The sequence below is a fragment of the Acanthochromis polyacanthus genome, chromosome 13 (assembly GCF_021347895.1).
Source record: "Acanthochromis polyacanthus isolate Apoly-LR-REF ecotype Palm Island chromosome 13, KAUST_Apoly_ChrSc, whole genome shotgun sequence".
Classification (NCBI taxonomy): Eukaryota; Metazoa; Chordata; class Actinopteri; family Pomacentridae; genus Acanthochromis; species Acanthochromis polyacanthus.
In genome coordinates, this window is record NC_067125.1 from 29,786,187 (window position 1) to 29,809,131 (window position 22,945).

The following is a 22,945-nucleotide window of genomic DNA, read 5'->3' on the forward strand; positions in this document are numbered from 1 at the left end:
TGATATCAGTTGCAACCGGGGCACATTATTAAAGAAATACTGAGCTGATAAGTAGAGGTAAACTGAATTACAGTGAATTTATCTCTCTGCATCCTGAGCTACTGCAACACTGACAAGGCACAAAGAACTGTGAGTGAGTCTGTCTCTGTTAGCTGTTTTTCTTGTAGGCATCGTGCCTGTAGAGGAATTATACAGCCACAGCAACCACTGACAGGTTTCATTGCCCCGATTAAAATTTCAAACACGCTTGAGGATTCGCTATAATTATTGTTTCATATTCGTCATATGGTGGAAGTGGAGATGCAAACCCTTCAGGGAAACAATGTTTTCACTCCAAACTGTTCAACCACTTGTTTCTGTCACTGACTTGTGCCATTTGTTATTACGAGAGGACTGTGATCAGTCAAAGTACAAAGAGGCTAAAAACTGACCTGGCCTCATTAAAAGCAGAAAAATATAAAGATCAGCATGTCTCTCTTAATTGTCTCACCACAGGTGCTTGGCAAAGAAACTTGATCTTCTACCTTCGTAATGTAAAGCACAAATACAGCTCTTTCAGTCCAGTTAATTAATAAAATAAAAAACTTCACTCCTCAAGAATTCTCAAGGATCTTGATTAAGCCTTTTTTTTCTCGCAGTGCAGCATTCTGGGTGTATGTGGTTTTCTATTAGTTTAGTGGGCTGAGCATATTACTGGTACAAGATTTAGTGGTTTAATTCCCACTGGCACTTCCAAAGCTAAAAAAAAAAATATGCACTTGTAACCGCTCTGGATGAAAGAGCCCATAAAGTTGCATATATGAAAAACATATTAATCTAGACTGCAACTTTTCCATAATTTAACCAGAACATGAAACAAAGATAATGAAAGACTCCTAAAACACTTAAATTTTACTAAAATGACCACTATTGTGATTTATTCAGAACCACACCAGGCAGGAGATCAAGTGTGAATCAAAGACATGGCTCCTCAGTCGGCATGCTGCTTCTTATTTGCCAACAGTTGTTAACATACAGAGCAGGAGAGGAAGCATTCACGAGGTTTATTTTCCCTGTATGGTGCCGTGAATCGCTGTGCATATTCACAAATTAACAACTGCTAAAAGAGTGTAGCCTGGCGCGTGTTGTGAAAAACCGTAAGACAACAGTAAACACCAACAAGCCCATAACAGTCGCTGGTTGCAGCCAAACCTAATTAGCAGTTTTAAAAGATTTCATCTTTGGAAGTCTTCCTGGGTACTCGAACATAAAATCATCTCATTAAAATGCATGTTGCATCAAACTGCTCTCCCATGCTTCTCAACCCGCCATATTTTTCCTGCTACAGAGCTATCAGGTCACAAGTTCAAGGCATTGTTACTCACCTGGTCTAAAACATTCATTACAAACGTCCTCACAAACAAAAACAATTAATCATTTATGTGCTATTCAAACAGATTTTTTTTTATTGTGGAGCTTGGTTGAGACTTTGAATGCCAATCAGAGCTATAGCATTATACGAATGGCAAGACAAGGCTTCCAGTGGTACATTTTTGCAGAGGAAAGATAATTTTCCAAACCACTTACCTAATATTACGTAGGTCCCCCTGGTGCTCCCAAAACGGACCTCTGGAGGCGTCCTGCGGTGTTTCTCAGCAGACATCGGTAATGGATCCTCTGGGTCTTGTTAGTTGCTGATTCGGGCATCCGTGGATCGTGTTTGTTCCAGTGCATCCAATTCAGGCTCAGCCAGACTGAGATTTGGGGAGTTTGGAGGCCAATTCAACATGTTGACCTCTTTATTGTTGTCCTAGAGTCATTTCTGAGCAGTATTTGTGGTGTAGCAGGGCATGTAGGTGATAGGTGGGTGGTAAACATCAAAGTAACTCCACATGAATGCTAGGAGTCAAAGTTTCCCAGCAGAACATTGCAACAGAATGAGAGGATCAATGTCAACCACTTCCCTTGTTAGGGGTTTTATTATGGCGCCTGATCGATATATAAGTCTATAAAAAAATAACTGTGTTGGTCTTTTTTGAGTTTATGGGCAGATAAACCAGAGAGAGACAGCAATAATTTTTGATTTCTTTTACTTTACCAACAACTTGCCATTGGGGGTTTATAAACTTTTCTGAAATTCATTCAGTATTCCTTTTTTAACCTTCAACATCAAGGAAAAGTCAGAATCTTTGATGTTCAAAATGAATTGGAGAAGAATAAAGGTAAATATGGTTATATAGAACAAACTTAACAAAATTGGCCTTTATCTCTCATGACTAAATATTTAAAAGCCCACAGTGTCATTTACACAAATCTTGTGTACTGGGTACTTTAACGTTTTTTTTTTTTTTTTACAACACAGCATCCATGTGGCCGAAGTACAGTTGCATTTACAAATGAAGCTGCGTAGCTTGTCCTGTTTTGTAAATTGCAATACTGGCATATGGTGAGGTCACCTAAGCACACAGGAGGTGATTAGTCAAACCCTCTGAGAAAAAGACCAAAGTCTCACAGTTGACCACGAAAGAATAAAGTAATATTTTGTCACCACTGCCACCTTACTAATGATTAAGAAGACAGATAGGCTCAGCTTATAGTGTGTTACACTCTAATGAAACATTCAGCACAAAATTCAGATGGCTGTTTCCCACAGTGCAACCCAGAAATAAAAAAATGAACTGGTGCAGAGACTATACATGCGACTTATTGAGCTCATGCTCCGGTGACTTATCTACACCTCTCAAATTAATTACATTTCATGCAGAGATGAAAGTGAACAGGTGGCCATTTTCTCTTTCTGTGCCTCAAAGATAAATGAGGGTTAACATGTGTGGGAGGAATTCTGTGTAGTTCATCGTACTGTGTTTCATTGAGCAGTTGCAACACCGAGGTACCTGTACGTCGAGATGTTTTGCCATTTTCATGCTTACTGGATGTTTATGCTTTGAAAGCAGAACAGAGTTGAGCAGTATTCTAACACATGCTGGCTGGTTTGATCTGACTCAGTCAAAGACAGCGCTCTTGGAATTAAAGTTGTGCAGCAGAGGTGTCCATGGCTCCTAAAGCATTCAGCTGGATCAAATTTGGACAGTGTCATACTGACATCATGCATGAATGTGCAATGGTTGTCCAGTGCACAGTAATACAACAAACATATGTTATACTCTATAGACTGCAGTAGAAGAGGTGAGACAGCCTGCTGCTACTTCTCAGGTTTTACTGCTGAGGGAAAATCCGAGTGCACATTTTCCACTATGACAGTAATAAGAAACTCTCCCCTAATCCTGCAGCCATGTCACACCCCCATACAGTACGTGCAGCTCATACATTTCAGGAGCCAGCGGTGAAACCTCACATAATCAAGTGCTCCCACTCTTTTCTGACTTAACAAAATAAGCTTGTTAAAGTTCAAACTTTCCCTCAACCCAACAGACCTCCTGTCAAACTTGTCCCCATCCTTCTTTCTCTAATGCCTGCAAAAAAAAATGTAAAATAAAAAACGAATATTCATTTCCTCTCAGAAAAAAATAAACTGAGTACAATAGAACATAAATTAAGCAGTCCACTGATTTCACAAGTAACAATCAGTGTTTGTGCCATAAAGACAAACAATATTAATATTTTCTGTGAAGGGAGCTTCATGAGCAAATAATGTCCTAATTTTATGTATTTATTTGAGTTAGGTTGGAGAGAGAGTATCTGTAAGATAAACTGGGGCCATGACATTTGAAAGATGAGAGAAGGTTGCAGGGGTGTAATAAAAGATTCTGTTGAATTGCATTATGTGAAATACTGCAGCAGTTTTCACTGTAAAGGAAGAGAAGTCAGGCTCAGCCTCTGCAGCCTCAGTTTTGACCATTCTTTTGAAAAATCTTTCTCGTGTTCGTCTCCAAACTCTGTGGAATTTCAACATTAACTGCAACAGTGTGAAGCCTGCAGGTCCACCTGTACTGCTCATATCAATGTCCATCTCATGAAAGGAATTAACACATACAGTAAAGAGCGATTTAGGGGTCTATTCTTACCTGTATTTTTGTGATACATTTTTTGCTGTTCACTTGATTTTCTTAAAGCTTGGGTAGGCAGTATTTTTGTGAGCTTAAATGGGCAGAAATTTCACACCAATCCGTCAACAAAATGTAATTTAAGACATCTAAGAGGAAACTAGACCTCTGCACCCCTTGCTGACTTTATTTTCAGGCTTTAGAACATCTAATCAATGATGGGAGATTTCAGCCAATCACAGGGCTTATCACTGATCTGGTGAAACAGAATACATGACAACAAAGTGAGAAAGATAGAGGGTTTTTACTTGGGAAAACTAGTGGTTTAATAAGGTTAGTTTAGGTCAGTTTCCAGTGTCATGAAGGTGGCTCTCTTTCAATCTGTTGCTTATGTTGTGAAGCTAACCTTGTCTGGAGCACGTCATGTTCAGAATTTTGCATTTAAATCGTCTGAAAGAAGCGTTTCCCTTCATCCGAATAATTTCCTGGAAGCTCTCTAGAAGTGATTCGGATTGTCAACTGAGGGAATATGTTCTATCTGCAAACATGTTGAGCTGTATGCCAATAATCTCATTATGTAACTACATAATTCCCTGTAGTTACAGTATCACACACTGCATTGCAACAGACCCCGATATGTATTCAGCTGGTGAAGCAGAAATGACATAAATATGTTTTTATGTTTGGTCCTGATCTGCTGCCAAGTCTGTTTACGCTGCTGGTACTGTAGCTGATAGAAAATCCATTATTCTATAGGTCATTTTAGAAATAAGCAGCTGCATTGATCAGTAAGATAAATATATTCACACATGATTAACAGATTTCTCCCAGCATCATTTGGTGTAGCAGCACCTTTTAGCATCATAATTTTTTTATATTCCTCGCTGCTCTCCATTCTAACAATCTGTTGACTGCAGACCATCAGTGGGGAGGGAGTAAAGTTGCAGGACGAGGGCTGCATATTTTACAATTCTACCGTTTTCTAGATTTCTGCCTACTGCAGCTTTAATATATCAGACATTAAAAATACACACACAATGAATAAATGTATTGGTACACTCCACTTACATCTCGGACAGCTAACACAATCTCTCTCCACCAGGCAGATGATACAGTGTCCCGTTGTGCAGCCTGAGCAGAGACATGCAGCATGTTGTTCCCCTGTCAATAAAACTGATTAACTCGGAATGATGGTCAGAGTCTCCAGACACAAACACAAGCATCACATTCCTGTCCCTTCCTTTCTTTTCTTGCTTTCTATTATTTATTCATGACAACTGGCTATTTACAGTAATTGGTCAAGGTTTTTTATTACAATTTTTGTGTGACATGCCATGATTCTGTCATGCACTGCGTTACGGTTTTCTTCAGCTTTTTTCTGTGTCCTTGCTGCTGTGACTTCCATGTCTGAGACAAATTTCCTCAGCAAGGGCAATAAAGTTTATTTGATCTAATCTAATCTTCTCTTGAAATAGGCAGCTGGCGGATGGTAAGTATTCAGAAATTTTTTAATCCGTATCAGTAGCCTGACACAATGACAGCATACTATTTATTTTACTACTGGACTCGCTATAAAACCAATCTTGCATAACTGATGGTTAAGAGTCGGTAGCATTTTGACTTTCAACACTTGTCCTTGGCGTGGCTTCCACTGCAACCTGCACATCTCCACAAATTTAACATTTTCTGTAATGCCTTTTTCAAAAAGATTGTTCTCAAGCTCAAAATGACAATTTGACAGTTTGTTCTGAGGAGCTAAAATGTACAGGTAAAATCATATTACCCTTACAGAGAACAGTGGAAGTATACATATAGAGGAAACAACATGTCAACATTCATTATCATTGTGCTTTTCTTACTCTGAACAGACAAGTGAAGAGATGACTCCTGCTGAGGAACACCTTCTGAATGCAAAATGGTTATAATCAGTAGAATCTAATTTATGCTCATGGTGTCAGTAAAATGTTCCTCGGATAAAATGAGATTTCAGACATCTGTATAAGACGCCTGTGTCTGTGTCTATAAATTCCAAACTATATAACACACCAGACGTATAAAATTGACTAATTCCTGGCTCTGTGCGTGCGTGCGTGTGTGTGTGTGTGTGTGTGTGTGTGTGTGTGTGTGTGTGTGTGTGTGTGTGTGTGTGTGTGTGTGTGTGTGTGTGTGTGTGTGTGTGTGTGTGTGCATGAGAGACACAGAGGTGGGAGTTTAAGAGTCAGCGGTCTCATTAATGAGAAAACATTAAAATATGATGATGTTACAGTATAAATGAATGCCTTTGCACTCTTAGCCTGACCTTTCTAGCAGCCTGGAATTATGTAAAAAGATTCACTTTGGCACAAACTACATTTATGTTATTAACATGTGCCACTTGATGACCCGCAAGTATAAATGAAAAAGGAAGAAAATTTAAATTATCCACAGAAGTTTTTTTTTTTTTTTTACACACAATACAGAAATATGCCTTCATATAATTTAGATAGCTCAGTTTGAAAGCAAATGTGTCCTTGTAATTTACAAAGCAGTGTGGCAAAAGCTTAGCTGTCTGGTTAAGATGAATGGACAGGTGGACAGCGATGCTCTGAGCTGAATACTAATGGCAGCATATTAATATGTGAAAGTGGTAATATTTAGCAGGTAGCCTATAATCTTTAACACGTTCATCATCTTTGTTCTGTGCTTCGAACATTTGCTATGAAGTGCTTAATACAATGTGCAGCTGAGGCTGATGGGAATGTCATTATTACTGCAAGTGTCAGGGGATTCATTAGGATTCAAGATAAGAATCTGCATGAAATTTCATGGAAATCCATCGTAAGATATTTGTCCCAACCCTACAGAGCCAATCCAGAGCATTTGCATGACAAAAATGTTTAAATATTCACATTGGACTGTACTGTACACGGCACTTTGCATGTGACACTCACTCACTGCAGCCGAGAGAAGTTCCTACAGCTCGAGTCTCATAATTGTCTAGCTAAAGAGATCTTTGCAGTCACTGTTGTCCCACTCAAGGGAGGGAAAACGGTTTGGCAACAAGTGAGAAAAGTGAGCGACGACAAAAGCCTCGGCTGAGACGCCGGTGACAGAGATTCGAGATGGCACTGACTGCGGCAGCTCTTGTCATCTGCTCCACTTTGGAGCCTCTTATGGTCACAGCGAATCCTCAGAGGAAAAAAAAAAAAAACGCACTCATGTTCAGCCCCTGACTGAAAACTCAACACCCTCCAACTGCTCTCTCAAGTCTCAACTCTTACAGCTCACAAATGGAAAAAAGACATTTGTGAATGGAAAATTTGAATAAAAATTCAAATAAAGCTCTATGAATAATTTGGCCGTGACCCTTCGCTTACAAAAGGTACAGCGAGACTGAAAGGTGATGACAAGACAAACTTTCTTTACAAGGAACTGAATGAGAGGTAAAATAAAGATAAAAAGGTGCACAAAGTGTCTGCAAAGTGCCATTTACTTTCTGTTGCTCTCAACTTAACCCTCTGTGGTCACAGTTTCAAAGCTGATGATTTAATATATCATCGCATAGGCGTCTTAATAACTAAGCAGTGATTGCATTAGCTACTTGTGACCAATTCAGACAAGAACAGTGGGTGTGGACTTGGATGCACATCTGCATGCAGGTTGTACTTACGATTAAATTTCACATAAATTCAAGACTCATTTTTCTCGCCTACATCTCACAGACAAGCAACTAGCACTGTCGGAAAGGTCAAATACGATGCCTGTGCAGCTCTTACCACTGAGGACATTGAAGACATGCAGTTTTTCTCCCAGTAAAAACTTGAAATTTCTGCAGGGGAGTTCACAGTTCAAAGATACAGAAGGCATTTGATATGATTCCATTATAAATATAAAGCATAAAACATAAAGAATTCAGTATTTTCCCTTCAGAGGGGGAAGCTTGGCGGCGTAGAGAGATCCTGAAGCAGCATTTACACCCTCACTTTGACCATTAAATCCACAGACAGTGTAATCATACGTGTACGCAAAGAATAAAACATGACTTTTTAAAAATGCATAGACTTTTTCAAATTCACGGTCAGTTTTCTTCAGGGGTTGGTGTGTGTTCACAAGCTCAGGATTTTTTCAAGTTCTTTGCTACAATTCAGACATGCCATTTTGAATTCCACCAAGGATTTAGTTCAGTGTAAAGTACTGTCTTACCACCACTCATCACTCCATGTGTGGGTGAGTCCCACAAGGAATTTAATTCGCTTCCTGCAAATAGGTTACAATTCATAGGTGTGTTAGGGGATGTCTACTTGAGTTATTGCTCTGCTTCAAATGCCTGAAGCTATTAGACTTTCCGTGAACTCGCAACCAGCCCACTGTGCTATTAGGACAGTGTAAATTTAGCACCACAATGCTGACAAGATCTGCACGATGAGCAACATCTCCTGTTTTACAAAACGTATTTCAGAAAGACACTAATGAGTTTTCCACTATTAAGACATTTCATTTGTTGAGCGTAATTAATATCAAGCCTTTCATGATCCACAGGTTCTCCAAAGCTTTTGTGGCCATTACGACGCAGCAGTCACTTCCAATTTTTGGAGAATGAAGCTTTACAGCAGCAAATTAATTTTTCAAGACGGGAAACAGCCCAAAGAGGAAATGTTTAATTCTTCAACTGAGATTCAAGGTCTCTGAAAAGACCTTTAAAAATGGTCAGGAAATTACTGAGTCTGCCAATTAATTATCTTAGAGACATAGAAAAGGGGAAAATGAAAAATTGGCATTAATGCTGATACAAACCTATTTCAGCTTCATGCTGCAGGATATCAGGTAATGTTTTACAAGAAAGAATGCCCATGAAATTTCACCTGCTTTTTTATTTGTTCCTGTGGTGCTGTTTGAGGTCAAAGCGACCCTTTGAGAAACAGATGGTTTGGGCAAGAAAAAGAAAACGTAATGTGGGTGCTGAGGTGAGATTAAAGTGAAGGTAAGACATATATCCGCCTGTGTACCAGGAGGGACCCTTTTAAAACCTACATGTTGGACACATTTTAGGAGCAATTATAACCTTCAGCATGCTTTAGAGAGCTTTAATGCTGCTTTGTAGCTGCACCAAACAGCCTACTCATACGGTAGTTTCACCATCTAAGTCTTAGCCTCAATTAACCTTTAGCAACTTCATTATTTATACATTAATGGCCCACACTAAATCCAGTAATAGGTCTCCAAAGAAATCTGAAAGCAAAACATTTTCAAATATTCATACTTTTATGACAAAATAGAGCACATTGTACAGCATTAGTGATAATTTTTAAAAGACACAGTATCTCCCAGAGAAAAAGATATGCTCCTCTGTAAGGTATTGGATTATTCATATGATATAAATATACACACATTATATTCATATATTCCAAAATTAACCCCAACATGCAGCTCAGTCATGAAAACACTCAGATTTGAAGTCATGGACACACGCTCACATGGTCCCTCTTAATAACAGTTCAACATCAACGGTACAAAAAACATTTACATCTCCGAATAGATAATATTTCCATGACACGCACGCACGCGCACACACAGTCACACACACACTCTGTACATACATATATATTCATACAGGCCAGTTGTGTGCTAAAAAGTATTATAACTCCGTTTTTGCGCTCTTACTAAGTTCATCTGAAGTTTTTGCCCTCAAGTCATCCTTAAGCCATTTGTTGAAAACAGCAACGGGGTCAATGTTCCAGTGTTTATGGAAAGAGATGGGCACCTGGTGAGCTAAGAAGTCCCCGGCATAGTCCTCTGGGCGGGCCTGAAGGGTAAGATTAAGCACAGTAATTTATATTTGGAAGCAGTCACAGGAGACTGCGTGCAAGTGCTGCAGAAAGCGAGAGCAAAGGCATGAAAGTTAATGTACAGATGCTGAATGCGGAAAACAGACAAACTGATGCTTATGATGTCTTATTAATAAAGGTCCTGCACAGTCATGATGTGCACTTACACAGGTGGTACAACTGCTAACAGGTGTGTGTAAAAACTTAACATCCTAATTACTCTTTTGTGGTTTTGTTAAAATGAGAGAAGCTACACCAACTGGGAAAATTGCAGGTGCAAATAAAAAATAATGAATTCTTTTTGGCTGCTTCAGTCCTGGTAATGTACACGCCGCTCATTAATGTCAACAGAAACACCTGTGCAGTTCCTACCATTCCAAGTCAAAATATCTGATGTGAAAACCACACAAAAAATTACTATTATTTCTACTCAGATTTTGGTGATTTCACCCAGCATATCTCTGTGCGACTTCAGCCTCCATATGACGCCGCATTTGTGTACGAGTTGATGTAATTACCAGTTTTGGGTTTGTAAATACTCTTCATGTCAACATCCACATTATAATTACGACAGAGATTTTTCGGAGAGCTCAGCTGCACCCAACCTAATATAACCTGAAAAGGTTAGTAAATCTGGATGCCTGCGTAAATCTGTAGGTGTTTTTGCATGTGTCTGTCAGATATTCTCATTATCTCAGGCTCAGAATATATACAGTCTAAAACGATTCCTTTTCCCCATTTCCCTTCTTGTAATTATAGAATCTATGATAGGACCTAAATGCAGCATAACCAGAAGCAAAAGCACCTGTGAGGGGTTTAGAATATCAGTAATCAGTTGGTTGGGTTCACTACCTATAAAAATCCTCTATTTGTGTGTGGATGATGAATCTGTAATACCTACAATACAATCTGAATTCATTTTGACAGTTTTTTTTTTTTTTGCTCAAAAGGCATAATTTGCCTCTCAGTACAATCTTTTCTACAGCTGAACAGCCTTGGAGAGATTTTTAAATTAACCAAAAAAAATTACAGTCTTTGTATACTGTGGCAAGGCAAGGCTAAAAGCTATAGTATAGGGCAACTCGATATCTTTTCGTCTCTCTTTGCTTCATGACATTTCACCTCTTATTCAAGAGGCTTCTTCAGTCCTAATTGACTGGTTGGGAGTTCTAGATATATCATGTTTTGTCACTTCCAAATTACATGGCTAATAGCCCATTAACAACTCCAGACTGACACGCAGCAGGGTGTTAATGGTTGCGAACCTGCCAGATTAGGCACGACTCAAGGTGCTAATGGCGGTGAAACTTTCTGGGGAGGCATCTCAAGACGACACCATAAGCACCTGGTAAGTGGGGCCATAGACCATCCTTTGTTTAGAAATGGCTGTGAGACTCTTGTGTTTTAAATGCAGGTGTAATTGTTGTGAGTAGCTGACTCTTTTGTTCATGTTTTCGTGGAAAGGCCGTTCAGTTTCGCTTTATATCGGTCTGTGCACTCCTCACCGCATAGGAGTGCATATACAGCATTGCTCAGCTTATTTGAGGGTGTTTTATCCTCAGGGTGAACCAGTTTTTTATTTTAGGTGAACAAATTTTCTGGACTGAGCAGACAAATGGTGTGAGAGAGCAGGAAAGGAAGTCATCTATGTTAAACTGGAGCAGCCCCTTCTAAACAGAGAAGGGAGTCTATGACACCACTTATCAGGTACTTATAATGCAGCCTTGAGCTCTCTCCCCAGGAAGTTCAGCCACCATTAACACCTCGTGTCGTCCCTGATCCGGCAGTTTCACATCCATTTACTCCTCAAGGCATGCGAGTCTCAGGTTATTAATGGGATATTAGCCCTGTGATTTGGAGGTGAGAATAAATACCTAAAACTCCCCATCAGTCAGAACTGAAGAAGCAAGCTGGTAAAATGACTCCAAGGAACCAAAAGAGATGCAAGCTTCCCTTCTAGTGAAGCTTTTAGATTACCTGAATGAGAATATACACAAGATGATATTTCATTTACAAACAACATTAACAACCCATTTTTTTCTCACTGTATGTTAAAAATAATTACAGAAAGAGCGAGACAAACACAGAATTTAATAGAAAAATGTGAAAAGAACCTGGTGGAAGAGAGGGCTGTGCGTGACGGGAAGTCCGAGAGCATTGAGGCACATTCCCAGCACCATGTCATCCGGCGCATCATTGCTGTAGCACTTGCACCCACTGTTAAGAAGTCGGACCACAGCCTCCCTGCTGAACACCATACTGCAGCGACACATCAAACAGACACATAACATAGCAGATTCAGCCGCACTGCAAAGCATCAGTTACAAAAAAACATGCTGGAAATCATCAGAAAATATGTATATCTTCCAGCTATCATCAAAAGGGTCAGTGTGTGTCTATTATTCACCCAGTGGGAGAGCAACGGAAGAAAGAGTGAAACGCCACACTGAGCCGAGAGTGAGATGTGCTTTTTTTTCTGTGAATCGTCTCCGCACAACAATGATTGACACGTCTTTGAAATGAGAAACAATTAGACATGACAAAAATGAGACTAAAGCTGCCAGAAAAATCGCTCATTGCCACTCAAAACTGTTTTTAGAAGACATCACTTGGAGAAAACTGGCAGCTGTAGTGTTGTAAAGTGTCATAGCAGCTGACGTGTCCCTAAATAGAGTTTCTCAAACAGCTCACGATTCATCGGGTGAAAATCTGTACTATAGAAATGTTATAAGTCTGGACTGACAGATGACATGCAACATCCGCTGCTTGTCCACTTTAAGAAACTTAGTTGTGTATTAGAAAAAGTGTTTTACTTCCCATCAACTCCCTGTCTCGTCTTATCAGCTGACGACTGTTTCTTGACTGTATTCTGCGGTGATTTATTCCACTTTTATTGAGTCCCTCTACTGTAATGCAGCCTGTGAATTAAATTTCCCTTAGGGGAGCAACACACTTTTAAACAGAATTGAAATGGTTTATCTGTAAATTACAGATTACAGGATTTTCATTACACACTTTATAGTTCCCTGCTGCCTCTGTATCTTTCATCATTATTCCCAAAGCATTTGAGCTGCAAAAAAAAAAACTCACCCTCCACCTCCAGTGATGTAGCTGTAGCCGCCTTGGCTCAGGCCATAGCCGTACCTCTCCCCGAGACACACCGGTTCAGAGGGATCGTAGCAGCTCAACAAGACCTGCAGTCTGGGGAGGCTGCAGAAAGCACCGATCAAGTTCATCACACATTCATCATCGTCATGCACACATGACTGTGTCTACATGAAACTGAGCATTCAGAGGCTGAAATAACAGCTCTCAGGTGTCATTAAACATCCAGGGAAACGCAACCTGGCAGGAAGTCAAGCCAGCTGGATGTAAATTTGTGTGCTGAGCTTTACAAATATCTCTGGAAGTCATTTTAACAAAGTGTTCCTCTCTTTCACTGTGTAAACTTTTTCAAGGCTGAGACCGAATCTGTTTGAAAATTCATGAAAAAATGTCTTTGAGACAAATAAAAGCGTGGCATTTAAAACCATGAATGTCTCAGCCGATGATGAAAACACACCTGATCAGTGTGTCATCATCCACAACAAGCAGCCACTTGGTGTTTGGGACGGCGCTGCTCAGAAATCTTTGAAGGATTGCAAACGTTTTCCCGCAGTGGCCTGAAAACAGAGACATGCTATCAATAGAATGCCCAGTAGGACTTAATCACATATTGACCATGTGCTGTATCCTGCGTTAAAAAGATAAATGACCCTGTTAGGAAGAAAAACCCACTTGTTATAAGCAGTTATTTACATGCGCGCATGCCTGCATACACACAAATGCATACACGGGATAACAGGAACTAAAAATCGCAGTCATTAATCTTACTCAGACAAATGAATGTGAGAGGAAGGGGGAGGCCGAACAACAGTCCCAATTATTCTACAGAAACAGTGACCTAAGGCTTTATTTTCAAGCTAAGTTGCTAATTATGCTTTTGGTTCTCTTGATAGCAGCCTTTGAGGAGGCAATGAAAGTAACCATTGTGGTCACAGCTTGCAAGGGTGCATTAACGTGACAGTGGTACGGATGCTAAGTTACAAAGTGTGAACAAACATCAGTTCTGCATTCTGCTCAAGGACACCTCGAAAGGTCAAACATGCTACCTCACGTTTAAAGGGCCATGGCTTAAAGTGGTTTACCATTTTAAGTCAAGCCTTAAATAAAATATTCTCTGGATTTTTCAATGCAAAGATGTGTCCTCTGGAGCTTTGTGAAGCAGACAGAAAACCATTGCCTGCATTCTGACATCTCAAAGACATAATAAGGTAAGTTGGGCATGATGGGCTGGGAAGATCAAACTTTTACTCTGGCATGTTTGACATGACGGCCAGATGGAACAAAATGTTCTGCCAGCTCCCGAAAACAAAAACAGTGATGTGGCAGTACGCAACAAAGACTAGGAAACCAAAAAAATGTACCCATCAGAATCCAAATATCTGCACACCATCAGGGCTGTGAGCTGAGACGTGGAAATCCCTGGTGGCAAGCATCACAAAGAATACTGAGGCCTTACTGTTTTATTTATAAGGCACCCAAGGTGTTTTTTTTTCCTGAGTATCTGAATATAGAATAAGAAAGGACACCTTGAACTACTGACAGGAATAAAATCTGAAAACACACTTTTTGAGACAGATCTCCATACAAGCCTGGTAATCTTATTTCCATTTGGAGGAGGTTAGTGATGTTCAGGGGCCTGGAAAGACACAACAGTTTCCTTGTGCAAGTTTCATGCGAAAATGTCCACACAAAAGAGAAAGCTTCCATTTTATTTCAACATAATGACACAGAAAGTTCCTCTTTGAACTCCAAAATGACTTTTCTTTTTCATTGGCACGTTGGATGTAAGAACAAGACGCTTGACCACGAACAGTGTATTTACTTGACAAAGTTTCTTTGCCACTTTCCCATTTCAAGGTCTTGCATCATGCTTTCCCTCACTTGCTCAGACTATCTAAATTTTTAACCTTAGACTGTTGAGTTTTATTTTTCCATTTTCAAAATACCTGTATAAAGTAAGGATGTGTGTTTTCACCAGTGTCAATATTTATTTGGAACGGCAGACAGCTTTAAAACAAGTCAAAGCTGTTTTTAGAGGCAACGTAGTGAATATATTGTATATGAGGTCTGTGTTATCATTGGAGCCTCCAGAATTATTCTATCTGCTTGTAGCTGCTTATACTGTATTTCATTTTCTTGGGTTTACATGTAGATGTGGTTTTAGCATTTGGCTCCAAGGGCACAGGCACGTATAACGGTGATGAATACAGACTCCTGACACATTGACGCCCGATGACTGTTGATTAACTTCAAGGATGCTCTCAGCCATCATTAGCATAAAGCTTTAGGCCCGCGGAAAGGAAGAGAAACAAGTAAGTAAAACAAATGGAAATAAATGATGCTCGTCCTGAATCATGTGGGAATCGGTTACTGAGAGACTGATAAACTGCTTGTTTTTCATTTGACCTCAATCATACATCATTTCATTGCAAGTTTATCTGATTATTGCACAGCCAGTGGCTCTAAGTTCCTAAGTGGCTGACTCCAGTTCATATTTCTATTACTGCTTCTTTTCTAGAGTCATGGTTTTGTTTACCGCAGCACCAATCCCATTTAGAATCAATTTCTAGGCATCAGATGCAAACCACTGTACAAAGCCAATCTACTGTACATACTCCAAGGTGTAAATTCTATTATGAGCTCTGTTTGACTGACATTATGCACTGACAGTAGCTCCAGTATCTGGCTGTTTACCAAACCTCTGAACATCTCCCTGCTTTGATGATGGAGTGTGGATTGCTGCCAAAGCTAGACTGTTGTCTCCCAAAAGTAAAAAGAAAAACAAAAAAAGTAAAACCAAAAAACAAATACTGGCATGCAGTGGAAGTCAAAATTAAAGGGAAGGAGACGCTTTCGTCTAAACGATCTGTGAGAATGCATTTGCCAACACTGGCTTAAAAAACACTGACATAAATTATTGGTTGAGAGAAGTAGAGCCAAGGCATTTTCTTGTATAAGAGATCAAATTTAGAGGTAAGCCAAGTCTTGGTAGCCCAGGTTAGGTAATATGTTTAGTTTTGCAAATGAACAGGTCTGAGAAGCCAGACAATTTTTTTTTTCTTTTTTAAACCAAGTTACCACCAGCTGCAGGCTTTTAAGCTTGGCTTTATGCAAACTGTGAATGAACGCACACATCATCTCTTTGCCTTGACCCCAGGCTCTGACATACAGAAAGAAAATATCAGGAAAAACATAATTTAAAAATGTCAAGTATTAATGCAGTTCTGCTTAGTGACAGCAGCTCAACAGGCTACCATGTAGCAAACCTTTATGTAAAAGAGAGCGACCGCACCATGCAGCACTTACAGCATGCTATGACACAGCTCTCTCTTTTCTCTCTCTCTTTTGAACTCCCTTCTTGAACTTTGACAGTTTCTTGATTAACTGGTATTTAATGAAAAATACCATGTTCTGAAATGTTAAGATGCATTTCCAGACATATACAGCAGAACTTAAATCTTTCGGTTTTGCACTGTTAGTAGAGTTAGGTGATTCGAATGCATTTTGATATCAACAGCCCCTTAAAATGATTTTGACATAATTTTCTGATTCTTTATATATTTCACATTACATACAATCCATAAGAACTAGCTCATGACACAATTAGTCTAGAAAATTCTAAAGCTCTATTTCCTTCCTTTTACAGTTACCTGGAATCAAATGCAATCCACTTAAACAGACACTTTTAAGCTTTCTAGCTTTTGTAAGGTTCATATGAGCAAGCAACCTTATATTTTTCATGCAGTTTCTTTTTAAGGTTTTTAGGATCATATTATGATTATATTCATCTGAACTGCATGATACTTAGTGTGACAATGCAGGTGGACATTCACAGAAATAGTTTCCAGTACTTTACAGCATAATCAATAAGATGAACAGCATGCAGTCAGTAAGACAATACAGTACTGTACCAATCAATGCAAGACAAGAGGAGCAAACAAACAAAAAACCAGCCATTTCCTATTAGCAAATTAAACAACTCCTGTAAAACTGCCTCTGCACAGCATGAATATTTTTCAACTTGCAATTAACCCGAAGGAGACATTCCGCATAAAACAATCAGGTAGCGACATGTTTAATAATTTCTCTTGGATTTTAATGTTCCCAAAATCAATGTGTTTTTTGCGTCTGAAAAGAATTTAAAGCAGGCTGCTTTCAGTCAAACGTGGACCGACTCCACAGTTGCACATTAGCAATGCATTATAAGCTGCAGAGTGGGACCGTGGCTACCCAGGGGACCGAACTGTCACCTCCCGTATTACTCTTCACACATCAGACCTCCAACTCTACACTAGTTATGCCATTGCAATACCCTCTGCAGGTATGACTCCACTACTGTGAGCAGTGTGGTCAATATACAAGTTGTTATAATACTGTGAGCTACAAGTATAGATGCAATTATTTCCATTCCCTTCCAATCTGCAAACGAAAATTAACAAGCTGCAGGTTAGGTTAGGTAGAGATTGTATATTCAGCTTGTGATGTCTTTATTTTGGAGCCCAGTGCAAGTGACAAAACTGATTTATCAGAGGAAAACTGATTTTAGCAGTGAGTCTGAGAGAAATCCAGAAATCCTTAAATCTGATTTGTAGATTTTTGTTGTTTTATTTTTTTTTGGCTGCTTACATTTGATTGGAAATAGTTGATTTAAATTATTTCTGTATGAATATATGTCAAGTCTGACAGCTGGTGCAGAAGAACAATGTGCAGTTCAGTGTCAGAAAAGCAAAGGAGCTGGTAGTGGGTTTGTTTCAGGGCAAGAACTGGGTGAGACCTGTCACCATCCACAACGAGGGGGTGGAGAGGAGGCAGCACTCAAGTACAAGAGCTGCATATCAACCACTAACTGGACTGATAAGAGAGTAACTTTACAACAAAAAGGTTGGCTTTTTTTCTTGACAAGACTCCGCTCCACAGCAGACTAGTCTACACACAATACACCGGCAAGTAGCCAGTGGCAGTTTGCATCCTTCACTGCCTCGATGGAAAAAGGTTGCAAAAGACGTCCTTGTTAAAGGTCTAAGCCGCCTGGAGACAGTAAGTGAAGGGAGGCTGGAGACTAAACCAGATTTCTTCCAACAACAACCTTTACTCGTTCTACAGTGCACTGAAATTCTCTGCAGCCGATGCAGGATCCCATTAAGGTGCAACATGAGAGGTCTTTGGTGCTATTTTGTGCCGACAGCCATCAGACTGCAGAATAATTTTTGCCCAAATGGCCTCTGCCTCAAGCAAGCAGAGAGGCACTGAAGCAGAGAGTTGGTGCTGTTTTTACAAACTACTGTGGACTGCACAGAGCATACTTAGGGGCCTCTGTAAGTTTGTGAACTTTATTCTGATTATGTATATATATATTGCATTACATAAATGCTGCAGGACACATTTTCTGTACATTATGTTACATTTGGCCCTGTTCTGTCCTTTTTATGCAGTCGCACAACAAGTTGACTTCCGTTGAGGAATCTCTAAAACCTGTAAATGAATTAAACAGATGAGGGACTGTCAAATGTCCTGACAGCAATGACTGTGAAGAAATAGAAATTCCTGACAAGTTCATTCAGAAATGACGGGAGCTAGACTCTGCCTGAAGCTAAAGCTGAGTTTGAACCAAACTTATATGAAGGTATATGTGATGAATACCTGAGTAGGACATATTGAAATAATATTTATCTCTTCTGTGCACACTAAATTGCATTTCAGCTTGGAGTAATGGTGAAGCAACAATATGCATACCCATCCATCCATCTCTTTCTTATCTGCTTCAGAGCGTTAGTGGAAACGAGGCAGCTCTGCATCGTTTAACTCAACAACATCCTCCAGTTTCTCCCCCAGGATAAGCTGAAGGATGTTGTTAGGTTAAAGCTTCTCCTGAGGGATCACCAGGCTTAAGACCAGTGGAGGATGGATTTTCTTTGCAGAGAAAAATGGTGTGTCCCAGTGTCTCCTCCCAGTCAATCATGCCTGGTTCACCTCCGCAGGGAACCACCTTTGGGCTTTGTTTCCATGTACAGCTAGTGGTTGTTAACCGCTGAACACATGCTCAGCTATTTTCTCCTTGATTTCAACTTACTTTTGTGTAAATGTAGCAGTTTTCCAAAAGGTGTGATACTGTAAGTGTTCTGCATCTGCTTGTTTGCGCACATATGACAACATATAATACAAACAGTACATTCAACCACCTTTGGTCACATTTGGGATCCTAAATGGTGTCCAATGGATATGAAAGATTTATTTAGAAATAAAATAAACTGTGGCTTTCTTGCTGGAGGTTAAATGAGAAGTTAATTACCATTCTCATCTGTCAAACATAAAGATACTTCAGTGAACTGAGGGAACTCGCGTAGCATAAAAATCGAAAATAGTATGATTGGCAACCCGATCTCTGACGTAATTTAACTAAATCTATCAACCAGCACCTAAAGCTCTTTTATTTATACAAAGGGTTCATGATTAGACTGACTCTCAGCAGCTCCAGTAGCTTGGAAAATCCAAACTGAATCTCCATGGAATCTCCTATCTCCATGTTAGGAGATACAGGAGAGTCAGTTTGACATTGTGGGAATTGAATCGCGTTTCCCTCCCGGTACAGTTTGGTACGACCAATCATAGCACGGGAGGCGGGAGTTAAATGCTGCGTCATCTTCAGCGCCTGGATTACCCATAAAGATGATGCCGGAGGAGGAGGATGGGGGCCACCGCCGTAAAACAAGAAGGAGAGAGAGCGAGAGAGGAGGGGGGCCAAAGCGAATCTTTTTGTGGTCTCTTGGCGTTTTGGATGGCGTTAGTCGTTGCCTCTTTTCACTTGACGTTTCCGACGATGAGGAGGACTTGGTTTGGCTCCGATTTAAAGTTATTCCTAACACCGCTAATCGTTCGGAAGGAGTCTTTTGTTGCGTAGCCTTTTCAAAAATAAGTGTTGTACTTGAGAGTACCCCATGTATTCGCAGATTTTTGTGACAAAAACGGCAGTAATCATTCACCGCGTCGCTTTCTCGGCTGCATGCCATTGTTGTTTGGACTACATGGACTACAAGGTCGATTTGTTTGTGCGTCACATCCGTGTTACGCTGATTGGTTCTTTCTCGTTCAAGCTGCATTCGTTAGCCCCTCCTTTTTGAAATCGTCTCGTATCATCGCAATGCCAGACTGCCTTTATTTGTATTTATATCAATACATAAATAAAGTCAGTCTGGATTTTCCAGGCAACAGCTCCAGTGTTTTAATCTTGCACTGGGCGTATGCATAGAATGAGTAGGTCCCGGTGGGAAAACTGTTAATTAGGTCCCTAGATGGTTAATAAAGTGGTGCCTTAAGGATAGATATTAGGACGCTACTATTTACTGTTGACACATGCATTTTTTTCAACTTACAACTGCAATTTCCAATTTTATGCTGATGATACCACGTTATATGGCATCAAATCCACCAAAGTCCAGCGTTCTAGATTCGAGGCTTCCTTTGATGACCTGCAGACCCCCGATTTAATTTAAAATGTGGTCTAAACTCCAAAAAGACTAGATAGTTGCACAATTAAAAGTGACACTGGTATTCATATGCTAATCTGAATTACAACTGATCCAGAACTTGCTCAAAAATTTAAAAAAAATTGAATTCTAATACCGACACTGAGCTTAATAGTCATCAGAACTTAGAAAACCTAGTGCACACAGAGAAACCTTTCAGTCCATATTTCATTTTCATAAAATATGAGAATATTTCCAAAATAAAATTTCTGGTCATACCCAAAATGAAGTCTCTTTTGATGATTAAAGTTACTACAATGGTGAAATAAGCCAATTTCACTTTATCACCAGCTCTTCAACACATATACAGAGTAAATATTTTAGATATTTTATACTGACAGCCCGACAGGCATTGGAAATCAGCAGGGGATATCTGCCAAACTCATGCGTGAGCAAATGTGTAGCTTATAGCTCTTGGTCAGAGAGAAGCTCCCTCCTAAGTTCAAGGACAAACATAGGACCCATTTTCCACCTCATAATCTTTCCTTTTTGAGACTGTTTGCCAAGAGACAGGAAACATAAGAGAGAAAGAAAGGAGCAGTAGAGCTTTGTACATTGACCAGGTCAGCTACCAGGATGCCCCAATCTCATAATTACTCAGAGTAAAGTATAAAAGACAGCATGCAACAGTTTTCTAAACAGTCCTGCAGTGACCTACAAAATGCCAACATGACTGACCCATTCATGTCAGTGTCTTTTTGTGAGCTTCTGTAAACACACTATTAGCAACAAAAAGGTAAAACTCACTACTAAGAGAGATACTCCCACTCACTGTGGTTCCAATTGTCCTGCAATGTTAAGTTTAAATTACATTCCCTTCACAAGGTGTTAGGTTGTAGAACTTTAACACTTGAGTCTGCCAGTTCATTTTCCATGCACCTTTGTATATTCTGCTGATCCTGGACCCTCACCAGGGTCACCCAAGGCCAGAAACTGCATCTCTGATGGCTGAATGCGCTCCGGCTGCAAAAGGAGAACTTACCTCTTTCAGTGTTCGGCACTCCTAAATTAATAGTCGGTATGGTAGGATCAGCATGGTCGCTGTAATACTCTAAATATAAGGCATCCTTTTCCCAAGTCTTCTTTATTACTGGAACTAGAGCAAAGGGGAGAAAAAAATCAATAGTGTTCAATGGGTTTCCCAACAAGCAGACCTCTGGTTTTGTGCAATGTGGACTTGCTCCCTGACCAAATGATTATTTCACATTTATTGCAATACATGCTTTCTCTGATGTTTCTGTCTGATTTTGGTTAAATATTCTCTTAAAAACCACTGAATCATCAGCAGACATGAGGGAAAACAGGCTGAACTCAAAGAACATGCTCCTTTTAATCCTCTCACCTCGTTCAAGATTACGTCCACACCAGATACCAGTAAAATAGAAACTTAAATAACCCTCTATTAAGTGAGTTTGGAAAAGGTTTGGTTCTAAATATTTGATTAGTCTTACTACGGGTTATACAGATTTAAATCTCTAATTTTTTTAAATTGCGACCTGCAAAATAGACTTCCAGCAGTTACATTTCAGAGCTTGAAGTCAGTTTGTGCTCAGTGCCCGGTGGCCAAATGGTACCTGTGGCCTTTGACCGTCTGCCCTCTGTTGAAAAACAGCAGAAAAGTAGTGGAGGATGGCAGATTATTGTATCTCCGTGTACATTTTATTTCTCTATATATTGTGTCTTTCTGGCTGGTAACACAGTGTGAACCTCTCTGTCACTGACATGATTCCTGGTATCTTAGTTTAGAGTTTTCCTGTCGTTTTTGGTGGGACTTTGGAGGTTTTATGATAACTCAGACATGAGCAGCAGCAGCTCCAGGCTGTGGACTCTCATAAATCAACTAAACTGAATCGGAGAGGCATTTTTAACACTGACAAAAGAAAAGTTTGCCGCTTTTTTATGGAAGCGAATGCGACTCAAAACTCAAATTCAAAAGCATTAGCAGAAATGCTTTTGCATTTCAAAGTCATGGCTGCACTTTTTGACTCAAAACTAAAATGAAAAAGCAATATTCCAAAATGCAATTTCATTTTCTTCTTCAACACTGCTCATTCTGTCACTAAATGAAAAAGCAAAAGCAAATCACATTTGACGTTTAATTTTCAAAACGTTCACCAGCAAAAAGGTAACAAAATTCAATTTGAAATGTCAAATTCGAAAATGCAAAAGCATTAGCAGAAATGCTTTTGCATTTCAAAGTCATTGCTGCACTATTTGACTCAAAAATGAAATGAAAAAGCAATATTCCAAAATGCAATTTCATTTTCTTCTTCAACACTGCTCATTCTGTGACTAAATGAAAAAGCAAAAGCAAACTCAGAAATGCTTTTGCATTTTCGTGTTCCCCCGCAAAAAGTGTCTCATAATTCAAATGCAAATGCCTTCTCAAGTGGCGCAGGAAAGTGACGTCACGGACCCCCCTTCGTTCTGGTCCCTGGCATTTTAAACAATGCCGGCTCATTGCGCTGCATTTAATTGCACACTACGTCGAACGTTGGCGACAAGGAAACTTGGAATAACTTTCCATAGG

General features: G+C 39.7%; 1 protein-coding gene across 1 annotated transcript in view; it reads right to left on the bottom strand.

Annotated features, from left to right (window-relative positions):
* Positions 1-9,203: 9,203 nt before the first annotated feature.
* Positions 9,204-22,945, bottom strand: part of b3glcta (beta 3-glucosyltransferase a) — a 74,767-nt gene continuing 61,025 nt past the window's right edge. Inside the window, exons 11-15 of the mRNA XM_022200148.2 lie at positions 21,398-21,511; positions 13,350-13,449; positions 12,878-12,997; positions 11,902-12,046; positions 9,204-9,765 (exon numbers count right to left, since the gene is read on the bottom strand). Of these exons, the coding sequence (XP_022055840.2) occupies positions 9,598-9,765; positions 11,902-12,046; positions 12,878-12,997; positions 13,350-13,449; positions 21,398-21,511 (647 nt within the window). The 3' untranslated portion in view covers positions 9,204-9,597. The remainder of the gene's footprint in view (positions 9,766-11,901; positions 12,047-12,877; positions 12,998-13,349; positions 13,450-21,397; positions 21,512-22,945) is intronic.